Source organism: Acipenser ruthenus, chromosome 32 (assembly GCF_902713425.1).
Source record: "Acipenser ruthenus chromosome 32, fAciRut3.2 maternal haplotype, whole genome shotgun sequence".
Lineage (NCBI taxonomy): Eukaryota > Metazoa > Chordata > Actinopteri > Acipenseriformes > Acipenseridae > Acipenser > Acipenser ruthenus.
The window spans coordinates 12,972,753-12,988,187 of NC_081220.1; the positions used below are offsets into that span (position 1 = coordinate 12,972,753).

Below are 15,435 nucleotides of genomic sequence, written 5' to 3' on the forward strand. Positions count from 1 at the left end.
AATATGAATTCAAAAGCAGGTGTTGGGTGTGTATTTGTAGTGTATTATACATTTGATACTTCATCTTTCAGTGAATAAAGAAAGCCGTTCCCACCACGATATGATGGCATAAACAGGGGCAAGGGATAATGCAACTCAGCAGCATGGTCAAAAATATGCAAATCCAAAGCAAGGTCCAAAACGCACACGATGTGGAACAGCACACGTGCAAGGGGACCATGCGGTGCTAGGAATGCTGAATGTCATAAATGCAAGAAGATAGACAATTTCGCTGTAGTCTGACGCACCCGTGTGGTGAATGAAGTAATTGCAGGTGGGAGCAATGAAAGTAAAAATAAAATAAACACATTTCTTAGTATTACATGAGTCAATGATTCTAGCAAGCCATGGAAAATAAATCTAGTGATTCAGGGAACTGCAGGGAACTGAGCTGATACTAGTGCAATCTCTGAAACAACAAATTTAATCCTGAAGAATACTCCACAGCTAAAGGGTACAGATATACCCTTGATAGTGCAGGTGGAAATCTAAATTGCCTGAGACAATACCCACAGCGAGAAGGATTTCAGTGCCTTACAGTGTACCCACAGCAAGAAGGATTTCAGTGCCTTACAGTGTACCCACAGCGAGAAGGATTTCAGTGCCTTACAGTGTACCCACAGCGAGAAGGATTTCAGTGTCTTACAGCATACCCACAGCGAGAAGGATTTCAGTGTCTTACAGTGTACCCACAGCGAGAAGGATTTCAGTGCCTTATACCCACAGCAAGAAAGATTAAAGTGCCTTACAGTGTACCCACAGTGAGAAGGATTTCAGTGCCTTATACCCACAGTGAGAAGGATTTCAGTGCCTTATACCCACAGCAAGAAAGATTAAAGTGCCTTACAGTGTACCCACAGTGAGAAGGATTTCAGTGCCTTATACCCACAGCGAGAAGGATTTCAGTGTCTTACAGTATACCCACAGCGAGAAGGAGTTCAGTGCCTTATACCCACAGCGAGAAGGATTTCAGTGCCGATGCTCCCGAAAGTGAAGCCGGATGGATTGTGGTGTAATAGAAGAGATTGAGGAGTCGACTGAGTGTGTGCTCCAATGGTGTCTGTACCAAAGAAAAATGGATCGGTCCGAATCTGTGTTGACTTGAAACAACTGAATAAAGCTGTACAAAGAGAGAAATACTTCCTTCCAGCTCTTCATGACATCCCGCCAAAGTTAGCCAATGCGAGAGTATTTTCACTAATAGATGCAGCGAGTGGATTCTGGCAGATTCCACTACATGACGAAAGTGCCAAACTAACAGCGATTATAACCCTATTTGGGAGATATTTTTTTCACAGGTTACCGTTTGGCATCACAAGTGCTCCAGAGATATAACGAGAGATGACAGAGCTATTCAGACAACAACATGGAATAGTTGTCTATATGGATGACCTGATATATGGCAACACAGAAGAAGAGCACGACAGAAGACCGTTGGATGCCCTCCAGATAATTGAAGCAGCGAGTCTGAAGCTGAATACAGAAAAATGTCTAATGCGACAAAGACAGGTGCACTATTTAGGTGACTGCATACATGAGCACGGGATACACCCAGACCCAATGAAGGTGACAGCTATAGCAGAGATATAGCCACCCAAAAACTGCAGCCAAATTGAGAACAATTCTAGGCATGATACACTACCTAGGTTGATACCTACCTAACCTGTCAGAGACAATGAGACCTCTGAATGAATTGCTAAAGAGTGATGCAGCTTGGAATTGGAGTTCAGCGCAGCAACAAGCTTTTGCGAAAGTGAAAAAGCTAGTTTCAGAAGCACCAGTTCTGGTTTTCTACAATACAGCTAAGGCTAACACAGTTAGTGCAGACGCAAGTAGCTACGGATTAGGTCTGCGTTCTACTGCAGAGTCACAATGTACAGCTAAAACCAGTTGCATACTGCTCCAGAGCCCCAACAGATGCAGAGGCACGCTACGCTCAGATAGAAAAGGAGTGCTTAGATGCTGTTTGGGCATGCTAAAAATTCTCAAGATACCTGTACTGATACTTTCAAACCGGAGACAGATCATAAGCCATTGATTCCGCTGATAAACACCAAATACCTAGACTGCCTACCACTGAGATGCCAAAGATTACTAATGCATATGATGTGATACAACCCACAAGCAGAATATGTGCCTGGGAAGACAATCGTAGTGGAAGATACATTGTCTAGACATCCTTCAACAGAAATGCAACCCAAAGTACTTGAATTGACAGAAGAGAAGCGTGAAGATACACACGTAGCATGAAGACGCAGCACATGCTACTAATGGAAAAGAAGACACTGCAATGAAATACAGCAGCTATGTGTGTATGTAGCTTTATATTTGGCATAAACAATGAGGCATACAGAAGAACTCTCAACGTAATTGAAAGGACATTTGGCAAGCTTAAAATGCATTTTAGAGGTTTGGGGCAAATTTGACCCCCGCTGCTTTTACAGTTGTGCCTATTTGCTTTGTGCTGAGCAAAGTTGCCCTCATGGTTTCTTGAAACTTGGCTTGTGTTTTGGATATCTCCACTCTAAATGGCTGGGCACTTTTGATAATTTGCCATTTCTTCACATTTCCAATGTGTTTTTGTTTCAGATAATTATATGCAGATTCCACTTACATTTGTTTTAAAAAAGTTGTATCATTTATTAAAGCAAAACATGAAAAAAACACGTGTTTTGACATATAGTGTGTCTTGACAAGAGATAGGGAAAGGTAGCTTATCCAGTATAATTAGGAGGAGGCTGTGTGGTCCAGTGGTTAAAGAAAGGGGCTTGTAACCAGGAGGTCCCCGGTTCAAATCCCACCTCAGCCACTGCCTCATTGTGTGACCCTGAGCAAGTCTCTTAACCTCCTTGTGCTCCGTCTTTCGGGTGAGATGTAGTTGTAAGCGACTCTGCAGCTGATGCATAGTTCACACACCCGTCTCTGTAAGTCGCCTTGGATAAAGGCGTCTGCTAAATAAACAAATAATAATAATTAGGTTAAGGTTAAGTAGTGAAAGGGGGAGTTGCCCACAGGAGTAGTGGGTGGACTCCAGACATCATCTTTATTTTGATTAGATTTGTTTTATCGTATTCCTTTTTGACTGCTGAAAATAAATACATGCACAACACTTGAACTGCAACCTTGTCTCTGCCTCTCTCTTCACACCTACACTCCATCTGTTACTGTTTCTCTTTACACTTCTGCAAGATTATTCAATAACTTTGAGAGATGTTCTGGAGCGAATGTTCCTGTGATGCTGCTGGGAAGAGAACGATGTAAAAATCTTAATTCTGTATATAAGTGTTTATTGCTCACACCATTCTCATGCTTGACCTAATTAAACAGGTTTGTTGAATGAATGATTTCAATCATAATATGTGCTCTAAAAATACCAAAATTTAAAAAATACCAATTCAGTAGTTCAGAGCAAACCCCACAACACAGAAGTTTGAGTTTAAGGAAATGTTTTATTGATGATTATGAGATGAAGGGAAGAAATAATTTGGCATCAAACCTGCTTGGTTTGAGCGTCCACCACCTGGATGTCTGGATGAGGCAGGAGATCCTCATAATACTAGAGAAGCTACTGGGGCAGAGATGGGAAGGTGGAGAGATGCAAATTAATCAAACGCCAGAGAGGGGTGAGTTACATGTGGATTGATATGATTTTGATAGGTTACGTTGAGATGACGAAATGTGTAGGTGCCGTCAAACTTTAGTTTACTTCATGATGTCTTAAAAAAAGGGCTAAATAATAATACTTAAACAGTTTCACTGTGTAAAAGAAATCATTTAAGATATTTGTAACAGGGGGATTTGTTACATGTGTAGCTACTGGATAGTAATGAAGCAGACACAGAGCATTGGTTGTTGACACGCTGCACAGGCACACAGATTTAATAACAACACAGGCTTACGCTACCAACAATGGTAATCCTAGCGCCAGATTTAATAAAGAAAAGAAAAGAAAGCTAAAAATAAAAGTTTGCCATACAAGCTAGTCTCTCTAAACGAGACGTCCCGCTCCAGGAACCTACTACACTACGGCAACCCTCGCTATACTTGGTTGGGATCACCATACCCTAAACTAACCTACTGCTGTTGCTCCCGAAGTCCCGGCCTACCAGCGACTCCTGGTCTTTGGGGCTGAGCAGCTTCCCAGGCACCGTCTTGCGGTTGAGGGGTTCCGTAGTAGTTGTCTTGCGGAGCGGACACTCTCCTCCTGGATGTAAACAAAGCAAGCTTTCTCTCAGCGCCCGTCTGTGTAGCAATGGTCGTGTATTAGCCTCGCTGGGCGATCCTAGCTCCTCCATTGGTTGCTTAGCAACGCGTTTCCTGTTCTGTGTCCCAGCTGCACACATTTGAGCATGAACCAGCAACAGGGCTCTCTACTGAAAAATGAATGGAGAGCGTGGGCTCTTCTTAACTTTGTGCTATTAAAACTGAGTGGTAATATGAATAAGGTTGGCTAGTCGAGACAGGGATCTATTTCAAATAGACACGGTCATGTGCCTCTTGTAAACACTGCTGAGGTTTCTGTAACACTGCAGGTGTAGGTATGGAACGGGTTCGGAGGAAAAGCAGATCTTAACATTATCCGCTTGCCTGAATATTCCAAGTTTAACGATGCGTTTGTTTTTGCAGTCTCTAAGAAGCAAAGTGAAACCACACAGGAAGTGCTGTGAGACACCCTTTCCTGTTGTGCTGTTATAGCACGGGGCAGCCAGCCAGGACCGCACTCTATAGTCCTATATAGTCCCCTAGAAATGTTTACTATGGTAACTGTGGTAATTTTTCAATTTTGCCATGCTTTTCCCAATTTTAGACAATACCATGGTTTATTTTCTAGAATGCTTCACCATACCTCTCTGGGCTTTACAATGCTTTACCATATTTTGACAGCTTTATTATACATTACTAAGTTTTTACTCTGGTATACTTTTAGAAAGGGTAAACAATGGACTCAAACTCAAGACATCTGCCATTTCCTCTCTCCTCATTGTCTGATGTGTTCATTTTAATATATTCCTTACTTTTATAACAGGGCACAAGGATTTGCTGGTAGAGGATGTTTGGAGGTTCAAGCTCCAGAAAACATCCACTTTTCCCAATCCAGACAGCCTTGGGAGCACACGTGGAAGATGTGTGGCATAGAGCTTAAGAATCCTACGTCTCCGACGGTTTTCAGCCACAGTGATCTGCAATACCTGTGTTGGTCAGTTTCATTTTATACCTCCCAGTTAATTTTTAATGAATCATTATATAAATTAGTTGAAAATGGATTCAATACTAATGACATGCCACCCCACTAATGACAGCAGTGTGGAGTAGTGGTTAGGGCTCTGGACTCTTGACCGGAGGGTCGTGGGTTCAATCCCAGGTGGGGGACATTGCTGCTGTACCCTTGAGCAAGGTACTTTACCTAGATTGCTCCAGTAAAAATCCAACTGTATAAATGGGTAATTGTGTAAAAAATAATGTAATTGTATGTAAAAATAATGTGATATTTTGTAACAATTGTAAGTCGCCCTGGATAAGGGCATCTGCTAAGAAATAAATAATAATAATAATAATGAACAATTTGGGCAAGAGCAGTAAAACACATTATTAACCAACCAGGCACGAGATATTTTGCTTTATTACAGCAGCTTAGATTCACTCGTGTACCAGTTCTCTGAGCATGGAAACCACATTTTCACAAAATGTCACTAGCAATCTTCAAAAACAGCACAAGCACTTTACGCATAGCTAATTTACATATCAAACACGCATGGAAACTCCACCATTGATTATTTGGGTTTGTAAACTGATTTTTTTCATGCATTCTTATCAGTTTGTTGCAACATTGTCATCCTTAAAGACCTACGTTTTTTTGCATTGAAAAGATATTATTTAACAAATAACAGGAACATGCATGACGTTTAAAGTATAATATCTGATTTTCTTTAGTTTAATACAGCTAAATAGCTTACATTACCTATGTGTGGACTCTATTTCCTTGAAAAAAAATCATAAATAAATCAAACAAACATGACAAATATGTTGATTTCCTATTAATAGCCTTCTTGTGTGTCCTGGAATAGTGTGATTTACATACTGGAGTTCGTATATACGTGTGAAGTCTGAGAGGAAAAAACATTGGCTGTGACAACAGTCACTTTTATTTTAGCCCCCCCCCCCCACCTTTGGTCCCATATTTCAAGCAGTGTTCTGTGTCACAGTGATGTAGAACCCATTTTACTTCCCCTGTGAACTAGACACTTTAACACACATTAGGCAACTGTCAACTTCAGGAAATAAAGAAACATCGCTAGCAGCAACCGGAAAAGACTGAGACTAGACCGTGATAGAAACTGAAACATTTCAAACAAGGACCCTGCCATGAACACTATACTATACTATAGTATAAAAAACACCAGAAAGAGATTGACTGCAAGGCTACCATTCAATCAAGGTAGGCTCTATTTATAAGAAAAGGCTTCTAATTTAAGAAATAAGTTTCTTTGACCTTCCCTTTTAGGTCTTTTGTAGGTTTCAGATATCTATTAGTATTGGTCAGGATACTATAGTAATGTACTGACTATATACTATCTATAACTTTGCTGTCTGAATAATTCTGGTTTATTATTTCAGAAAGGAGACACTGCCAATGGAATTAAATTAACAATTTGCTATGTAACCTACCAGTACAGGAACATAAGAAAATATGGAATAAGTACTGTTCCTATTAGCTGATTAATCTTAGATCTTTGTCAAGTTGGGTCTTAAATGATCCAAGTGATTCAGCCTCAACAACATGACTGTGTAGCCGAAAGGGTATTGTCAGTGGATCTAAACATGCCTTAGAGGTCGGACAATGATTACATTTTCATTCATCGTTTATCGGCCAACAATGACCCCAACACTCATCTTCATGTTTTAACTCCAGATGTGACAGTCTCTCCAGTCAGCAGTTCTTCCTCTTGGCCTGTTTTTCACGTGTTGGCTTTTTAAGATAAACCCTGCCTCTGTTCTCTCCCACAATAGAGAGGGCTGATTTACAGCAATCTTCCTAGTTTAATTACATGGCGTCTAACACTGAATAGATAACACTATATTTGGTAGTACAGTAGAACCCCAGGGTTACGAACACCAAACTTAGGAACTGACCGCTCTACCGAACCCCCACTTTTAACCGGAAGTATGCAATCACTCAATCATGCGTGCAATGCAACCAGATAGCCACTCCTACATAAGCGGAGTGCTGGTCATGGATATGGCAAATTACTGTACCAACAAATGCATTCAGAGGCAGATTTCAAAGCAGGTACGGGCAATTTTTACTGGGAACATTTTAGTTTTAAACAAAGCACTTTTTTTCAAGCCATCTCTGTGTTTTTGCTGCAGTTATGATTTCAATGGTAACTTAAATGTAGCCTTTTTTCCATTTATAGTACTGTTTTAAATACTTTAGAACCATAACAATATGCATATTGCATTACTGTGCTGTATGCTTGTATTATTCACCAAATTAAAGCTGTAGACAACAGGTTTGCACATTTATTAAAACCATTGAAAACTCATTTTCAGAGTTACGGGTATTTCAGAGTTACCATCAACCTCCATTCCCAAGGGTAGTACAGAATGTATTGTATTGTATTCGTATTTTTATTTGGCCTTGTTTGGGCTTTATGTTCAATATATACAGTGCTCTGTGTTTTCTACAAGGCTCTCTGTAAGTCAAAATGTGTTGTTGACATTGAAACACTGGTTTTCCTTTTCTGTGGCGCCCCCATGTGGACACTTTTGGTACTATGAAACAGAAATAAAACAAGATAACATACATTTATATAGTAAACACAAAAACACATTTAACATAACAGTGGAAATCATCCATGACTATTAAACACTCAATGGTGCTGACTTTAGAAATACTAAAAGAAACTTAATTAATCCAATGCAGAACATTGACTAGAACTCTTTTCCAATGCCTTCTATGTTGGAAAGGGTTTGGATTCCCATACTGTGGTGTGGAGTTCTTCCCCTGATTGATAAAGTGTGAATGGTCTCTTAATGGTCACAGTAAGTGAAGTGGGTGGTGCTGATTATTCATGAATGGGAAATTCACCTGGCAGAGGTGTGAATGACGAGTTAGCGGAAGTCATGGAGACAAGAATAAAACAAAATAAAAATAAATAAATTGAACACATTGAAAAAACTCTCGTTGAATTAGTTTTCTTTTTGTATTTCTTAACTGTGAAAATGAAATAATTTCAGTATCGTTCTGCATTTCGTTTCAGCTTCTACGAGAACCGCTTCTCCTACCCAAGACTCCCGTCTTCGATTTCAGAAATGGCAAGCCAACTAAAAGAATGGGTAGCTGGTAATAAAGAAACAATAGAAACTGTAATGGAAATATTTGAGCAGGGAGCTGAAATCATTGCTAGCGTAGTGGGAGAGTTCTTCCCAATCTTCCAGATAGCCGCTCCGATTGTGAAACTCGCCCTAGACAATGTTGAAAGCACCGAAGCAGAGTACATGAAGGAACAGTTCCAGAAAGTCAGGGACAAGTTAGACGTGGTTTCCGAAGAGATCACCAGCATCAACAATGAGATTAAGAAAAGCGGGATGGACCAGCAATACTTCGGAGTTGAAGAAAACCTGACGAACCAGTTTCGGAAGTTTATGGACATCCTAAACGCTAAACCGAAGTTCAAGGAGGTCAAGAGGAAGCTGTTCCTGGACTTCTTCAGCAGGACGGGTAAGGAACAAAATCTTGAAATCCTCTACAATGCCGTGATGGGGGCAGAGTTATTCACAGAATCCATTCTCAACATCACTCTGGTTTACGAGGAGAAGAATCGTCGTGTCATGGAAGATTTCTGCTCTCGACTGAAACGGCTTTTCTGCATCGGCTTGATTGCGTTGATCGGTCACGCTGCCCTTCTTGACGAAGACACAGAGGAATTAGGAAGGCAGTGGGGGGAGAAGATGGAGGCCGTTGAGACCAAAATGAAATCGGTCATAGAGGACTGCAAAAATTTCGCAGAGCAAGCGGAGAGTGACACCCGGAAACGCCTGAAAGAAAAGAACGACAGAACCAACCAGGAATTCTCGCAGTACATATTCAGTTGCTTAGTGAAGAAATATGACTGGGTGAAATGGTCGGTTAGGGTGTACAACCATTCTGGAAATTTCTTTCATAACTGGCGGGCTGGTAAAGTCTACCACAGTGTCAGTGGAGAAAGCTACTTTCAGCTTTTTGACAACAACACCAATGTTGTCGTGTCCTACAGTGTCAAACCAGAACCTGTAGATAAAGCTCAAATTCAGCAGTTGATGGAAAGACTAAAGAAGACAAGGAACATGAAGAAGGTAGCTGAGGATGTCTACAGTCATATGCCTTCATGCGTTGTGCATGCTGTCAGTCGTTACAAAGAGGTGTCCGAATCAAAGAATTTCACTGATGAATGTCACTATTTCAGAAGACATAAAAACGTTTCAATATATATTCATTCAGGGTAATTACTTCCTAGGGGTAGAATGACTACTAATTTGTCAAACTGTCGAATAGGTCCACTAGTCGGCATTATAAAATATATATATATATATTAATAAATCTTGTGTTTGATAATTTGTGTTACTGTGAAAGTACTGTTTTGTAACACTTTGCTATCTGTGAACATTTATGAATGAGAGGAGGCCATTAGGCCCATCTAAGCTTGACAGGAAAAGCAGTGATTGGTACTAAAAGGTGAGCCAATGCATCTCGCTTCAGGGAGTGTGAGTTCTTTTAAAGAAAATTAATGGAAAACATTTAGAATGTTTTATTTAATGTTTTTGGGGAGAAATATATACAGCCAACAATTCTCTAAACCAACACCATTCTAGTTTTTCCAACAAGAACTGAAACTCCCAGAAGTACCTCAGGTGTGTGAGCTGCCATCCTTTTCCTGCAGCAAACTCCACCTTCTTTTTAAAGAAATGTTATGAAAACGTACCATTAGAAAATCAAATCTGCGTTTAAAATTATGTGTGCATCTTTCATACAGGAAGGAGACCTGCAAGGTCATGTTTGACTGTTTGCTCTTAATAACTATCCTGTATTTTGGGGTTTTCTTTCTTAAGACAAAAACAACACGCATATCACACCATTTTGTCCAAAGGTGAATGTCGTTATGAACCTGAGCATATGCCTTTCTATTCTGTCTCATTAATGACTGACAAGAATAGGATCTGCACCCCCTTGATAAGTAAGCCAGACTCTGTTTAACATTGCCCTTATTTTGGCTACAAAGGATATCAATGGCCTTGGCTGGTGTTGATTAGATTGTATTTTTAATGCACAGGTGTTGAGGCTCCCAGTACTGGCACATGGCACACAGCGTTCGGACTGATTGCTGAGTGTTTAGGCCAATGTTTCAATATGGCTCATTCACACCAGAACGGACCACACTGTGTAACTGTAATAACCTCTCTCTGGTAGACTTGGTTGAGTAAAGACGCCTAAAAAGACAGAAAGTTGTAGATCCTATATGAAAGGGACGCGAGTTTGAAATATGATATAAATTTTAGGGGTTCCAACCCCTAAAACCACGCCTCTAGCTACGCCACTGCTTATCAGTCTTTATATAAGCTGATAAGCTCTTGCATTCACCACAGTGATCTTCTGTGAAGACTTGAGTTCACAGCCAGGTAATACCTTCTTTGTATATTTGTGTTTAGCAAAGCAATACAAACAAGCCTCTTATATTAAAGACCTTTAAAGTCAGTATGCATAGTTTTATATATTTCACTTCAATAGTGTAGAAAAAACATTTGACCAATATGGTTTAACAGTACATACATTTTTTTATGTTAGTTATAGCTGGGGTTATCTTTAGTACAGCAGTACAAAATAATAGGTATGTGATAAAGGCAATGTACATCATAAAACTGGCAAAAACATGAATTATGTTTTGTAAACTGCCTTATAGTAGATTACATTTTAATTGCAATATACATATTTCTACTTTATTTCAATTTTAAAACAATTTTAAACCAAAAAATAAATATATGTAAAGCTACTTATGAATACATTTAAAAATACAGTTAAACACTGACAATTTAGCAGTAATGGCATGTCCTGCAAAGTAATTATTAGTATTTTTAACAATAAGCAATCAAATTACTTAGCTTTAGCAATTTTTACTTAGTAATTCAGAAGATTTAAGCAATTTGAGCTTTAAGTATTTCTTAGTAATGTTAGTAAATTCCTTTACTTGACATCACAACTTATACATTACCAGTTAAATGAAATTAAAAGCTCAGGTAATCCCAGTAATTTAATATATGTCATCGTAATTATAAGTAGCATTCACGTCTGTTATTTAGTACAAGTAAAAACACAATTGCTAGTATTGTTTATGTGTGTTGATTTTTTATACTGGACTGTAAAATAAGACATTTTGGACGTTTATCTGTTTTCCTGTGTCTCAGTTTCAGTGCACCTTTTACTGAGTAACACGGACCCTGAAGACTTGGCTATGGAGTCCAGTGGGGCATTGTGGAGTACTAAGAAACTCACTTTCAGGATATTCATGTGCATTGCGTAAGTATGTTTAACCTTTTCACTGTCAAATTACACAGCTTGCAACCCCTCCTGGTGTCCCAGTATTGATATACACCAAGGAAAGCACTGGCACAGTGATACAATATATATATATTCAGACAAGACATCAGAAACACAGAGCTGCTAAAGCGTTTCCGACTGCTTTGCATGTAGAAACGGTTAGTCCAATCCCAATCGCTTTCCAATAAGTAGACAGCAAATTATACTGGAACGAAGAGCATTTCTGAAAGAGATACAGTATGGTACTGCACCTCACCCAATGAGCAATAAAACAATAGTACATCTTTTTCTGTGGTTAACAGTATACATAATTTGTACGGTGTCTTTTCATAACAGAAATCATTTTGCATAGTTTATGCAGACAGAGCCCAAATTGCATAAGATGACATCTTGGCTCTTGTGATTTATAGTAAGTTAATATGTCTTCTGAGGGATGTCTATTATTACATGAACCACCATTCATTTGAGCAGCCAGAAATCCTTCCAAAGTGCATGAAATTACATCACTTATACAATAAGAAACACAGCATATTAACTTATAGTACAGGGCTCTGTTCATTCTCACCTCACTAATTCAGTAACACATTACACGGAAAACCTTTTGAAAACCAGCTTGTTTGACAGTGTGGCAAGTGGTCAACAGTGTGCAGGTGAACAATAATCAAACAGACAACGATAATCCAGGTGCAATGGCAGGTTTATACAGCAATTTAGAGGTCTGTAAACTTGAAGTAAACAAGTGGGAAAAAATAAAAACACAACACCACGCAACTTAGCAACAAAGCAAAAGAACGCTGCACTGAATCTGTTTAAAACGTGTAGGTCATAAACTAAACCAAAACACATACATGTGGAAACATAACCAATTGCAAACAGTTTGCATTTGTTCTTAAAAAGTCAATAAAAAGTCTTGAACCTCAGTAAAGAAAAAAACACATACACACACACACACTACACACCATCCTTTACAGATGACAAGCTTTAGGAAGGTTTAAAAACGTCTGTCAAGTCCAGTAAAGGCAGTTAACCCTGTAGTCAGACACTGGCACGGTCTGGGCAGCAGTGGTGGAAGTTTGTGAAGGAAAGTCTACCTGCAATGCCCAAGTAAGCTGAAAATTTGCAAAAACCATCCAAGTACCAGCCAACTTCCTTTTATTTGAGATTTAAATATACAGGGCCATATTCATAAAGCATGTTTATCTTGTGTAAACAGTGCAGCTGCATGTTCATCTCTGAACGTTCTTAAGTGTTCTGAATTTTCGATACAGCCAAATCACAACTGTAATATTTGTATAAGAAGGGAAAGGCTTGCTTTTAGCTCTGTCTATAGAGAGACAAAATTAAAAAAAGACAACTTGACTGCATGCATAACCGCTTAAATATACTGTAGCTAAGTGCTCATCTGACAGACTGGCTTAGCTAAAATGGTGCTTAGATCATTGTGAATACTGGTTGAAGTTTCAGTGAAAGCCTTTTCACCTGCTGAACTCCAATTAGCACGTGTGTAACTCTTAGCCATGTCCAAACGTCCAACACCCTTGCAATTGTGATGAACTAAAAGCAGCGCAGTAACTGGCAATGATTCGGCGGTTGGTACAGAGGATGGTACGAAATGATAGACTGCAGAATAGTTTCAATTGCAACAAACATGATAGTCTGTCAGTAGGTTTTAAGATGTTCTCAATTGCAAAAAACAATGTATCCGTTTCAGTACATCCAGGCCTCCAGAACAGTGTCCATTTTAGGACATTCTCAGACCTCACTCCTCCTCGAGTCAGTCGTCACCCCTCCTCGAGGCAGTCGTCACCCCTCCTCGAGGCAATCGTCGCCCCTCCTCGAGTCAGTCGTCACCCCTCCTCGAGTCAGTCGTCACCCCTCCTCGAGTCAATCCTCGCCCCTCCTCGAGTCAATCCTCGCCCCTGCTCGAGTCAATCCTCGCCCCTCCTCGAGTCAGTCGTCACCCCTCCTCGAGTCAGTCGTCACCCCTCCCCGAGTCAGTCAGTTAGGTATCAGGCATCAGTCCGAGTTGTTTTTTTTTCGGGGAGAGCGAGGGGTTTCAATTGAAGCAGCTGAACTCAATTAAAATACTGACATTGCTAGTTCACTACTAATCTACCAAACAAAAAACATTACCATGGTAACTGCTTTTGCATTAAACATTAAGCTGTGATCTAATTATTGTGATGCAAACAGAATGAATGATGGGTTGTCAGTAAATCTGTAATTACCTTTTAACGTAAGTGACCTACAGTTAGTCAACTACCAGTTTCTGAGGTCAGCTGTCCCTTTTCTATTCGACTAGTCGACTGTGCTGTGCTACCCCCGACTATAAAGAGAAGAATGATGACGTTCTGCTCTGACTGTGTTCCAGGTTCTTATCGACTGGCACTCAGGGGGCTACTCAGGGGCCTGACTTTGACGACTCTCCTGCCCCTGAATTCCTGTACCCTGATTGGATGGCTCAGCTCCCTGACTCCACCTCTCTTTCAGAAGTCTCCCTCGCTGGGACTCACAACACGATGGCCTTCTATGGGGGTAGACTTGTGCAGTGCCAAGCCTGGCCGCTACACCTACAACTGGAAGCTGGCGTGCGATTCCTCGACATCCGCGTCCGCTACACAGGTGATACTCTGGCGCTACATCACGGGCCTATCTATCAGAAGGCCAATTTCGACTTAGTTGTTCGAGAAACGATACAGTTCTTAAAAGATCACCCAACGGAGACCATTCTTATGAGAGTGAAAGAGGAATTCAGTACCACATACAACATATATGACGCTGTAGTACGCTATTTAAAAGAGCATGGAGACTGGGGAGCGTGTTGGAACAGTAGGGACATTCCTACAATGGGACAGGCCCGAGGGAAACTGATTGTTCTGCAGGATTTTTCCGGGAATGCCATTGGGATGAAATATAGCTCACTGGACATAGGAGACGACTGGAAAGTGCCTACCTTGCTTCACATCAACCAAAAGTGGGACAGCGTTAAAAATCACTTGGACACTGCCAAGGTCGGAAACAACAGCACTCTTTTTCTGACATACAGCAGCGGCGCAGGCGTTCTGGCGTATCCCGACGACGTTGCCAAGCGTATCAACGCCAGGCTTTACGAGTACCTGAACAATCAGAGGGGTCAGAAGACGCGTTTTGGAATGATAGGCATAGATTTTCCTTCTGCTTGGTTAATAAAAATCATTATTGAATTCAACTGAATCTTTGAGATGAAAAAATATGTGCCATTTTAGCAGAGAAGCTATTAATCTGGTTCTAACAAAGCTCCAAATGCAATCTGGTGAATATAATTACACTTATAGAATGGTACATTGATTTATTTAATATAACTTGGGACAGTGTTTACAGCACAGAAATTCAGATCTAAAAAATGGATTCGGTACCCAAGTGGCTCACCTAATAAAGGCACGGCTGCGGGGTGTGCAGGGCGAGTCATAGTCTGGGGTGCTGGGGTTTTAATGATAAGTATTTGGTAAGGTCTCTTGTACCACAGTATACACTATAACTTGAGAGTTTAAAGTTATTAGCAAAATGAGCAAAATTGACTCAATTAAAATTAACTTATAGCATGAAATATAAATTCCTGCGTTAAGCAGAGACATTTTACATTTTGATTCAATTAAACATCATTTATTTTCAAATATAAATACTTTTTTTTCTTCCTGTTAAATTTCTGTATTGTTTCCAAAGATGTTGTTTAACGGTCTTAAACAAAAAATAAAACCTTTAATGATTTTAAAGTCTAATGTGTCATTTTACCTGCGGTAAAATACTTTATACTTCTGTTTTGTTTTTTTTTCATACTGTGAAAA

At 40.0% G+C, this 15,435-nt stretch overlaps 2 protein-coding genes across 2 annotated transcripts; both read left to right on the forward strand.

Annotated features, from left to right (window-relative positions):
* Positions 1–6,347: 6,347 nt before the first annotated feature.
* LOC117395111 (protein rapunzel-like) lies at positions 6,348–9,634 on the forward strand. The gene is made up of 2 exons (XM_033993948.3): positions 6,348–6,475; positions 8,301–9,634. The coding sequence occupies exon 2, from the start codon at positions 8,353–8,355 to the stop codon at positions 9,523–9,525; it is 1,173 nt and encodes a 390-aa protein (XP_033849839.3). The 5' UTR covers positions 6,348–6,475; positions 8,301–8,352; the 3' UTR covers positions 9,526–9,634.
* Positions 9,635–9,720: 86 nt separating this feature from the next.
* On the forward strand, positions 9,721–15,352 carry LOC117970765 (1-phosphatidylinositol phosphodiesterase-like). The gene is made up of 2 exons (XM_059006366.1): positions 9,721–11,590; positions 13,983–15,352. Exons 1-2 carry the CDS (start codon positions 11,526–11,528, stop codon positions 14,821–14,823), a joined length of 906 nt encoding a protein of 301 aa, XP_058862349.1. The 5' UTR covers positions 9,721–11,525; the 3' UTR covers positions 14,824–15,352.
* The last annotated feature ends 83 nt before the right edge of the window (positions 15,353–15,435 follow it).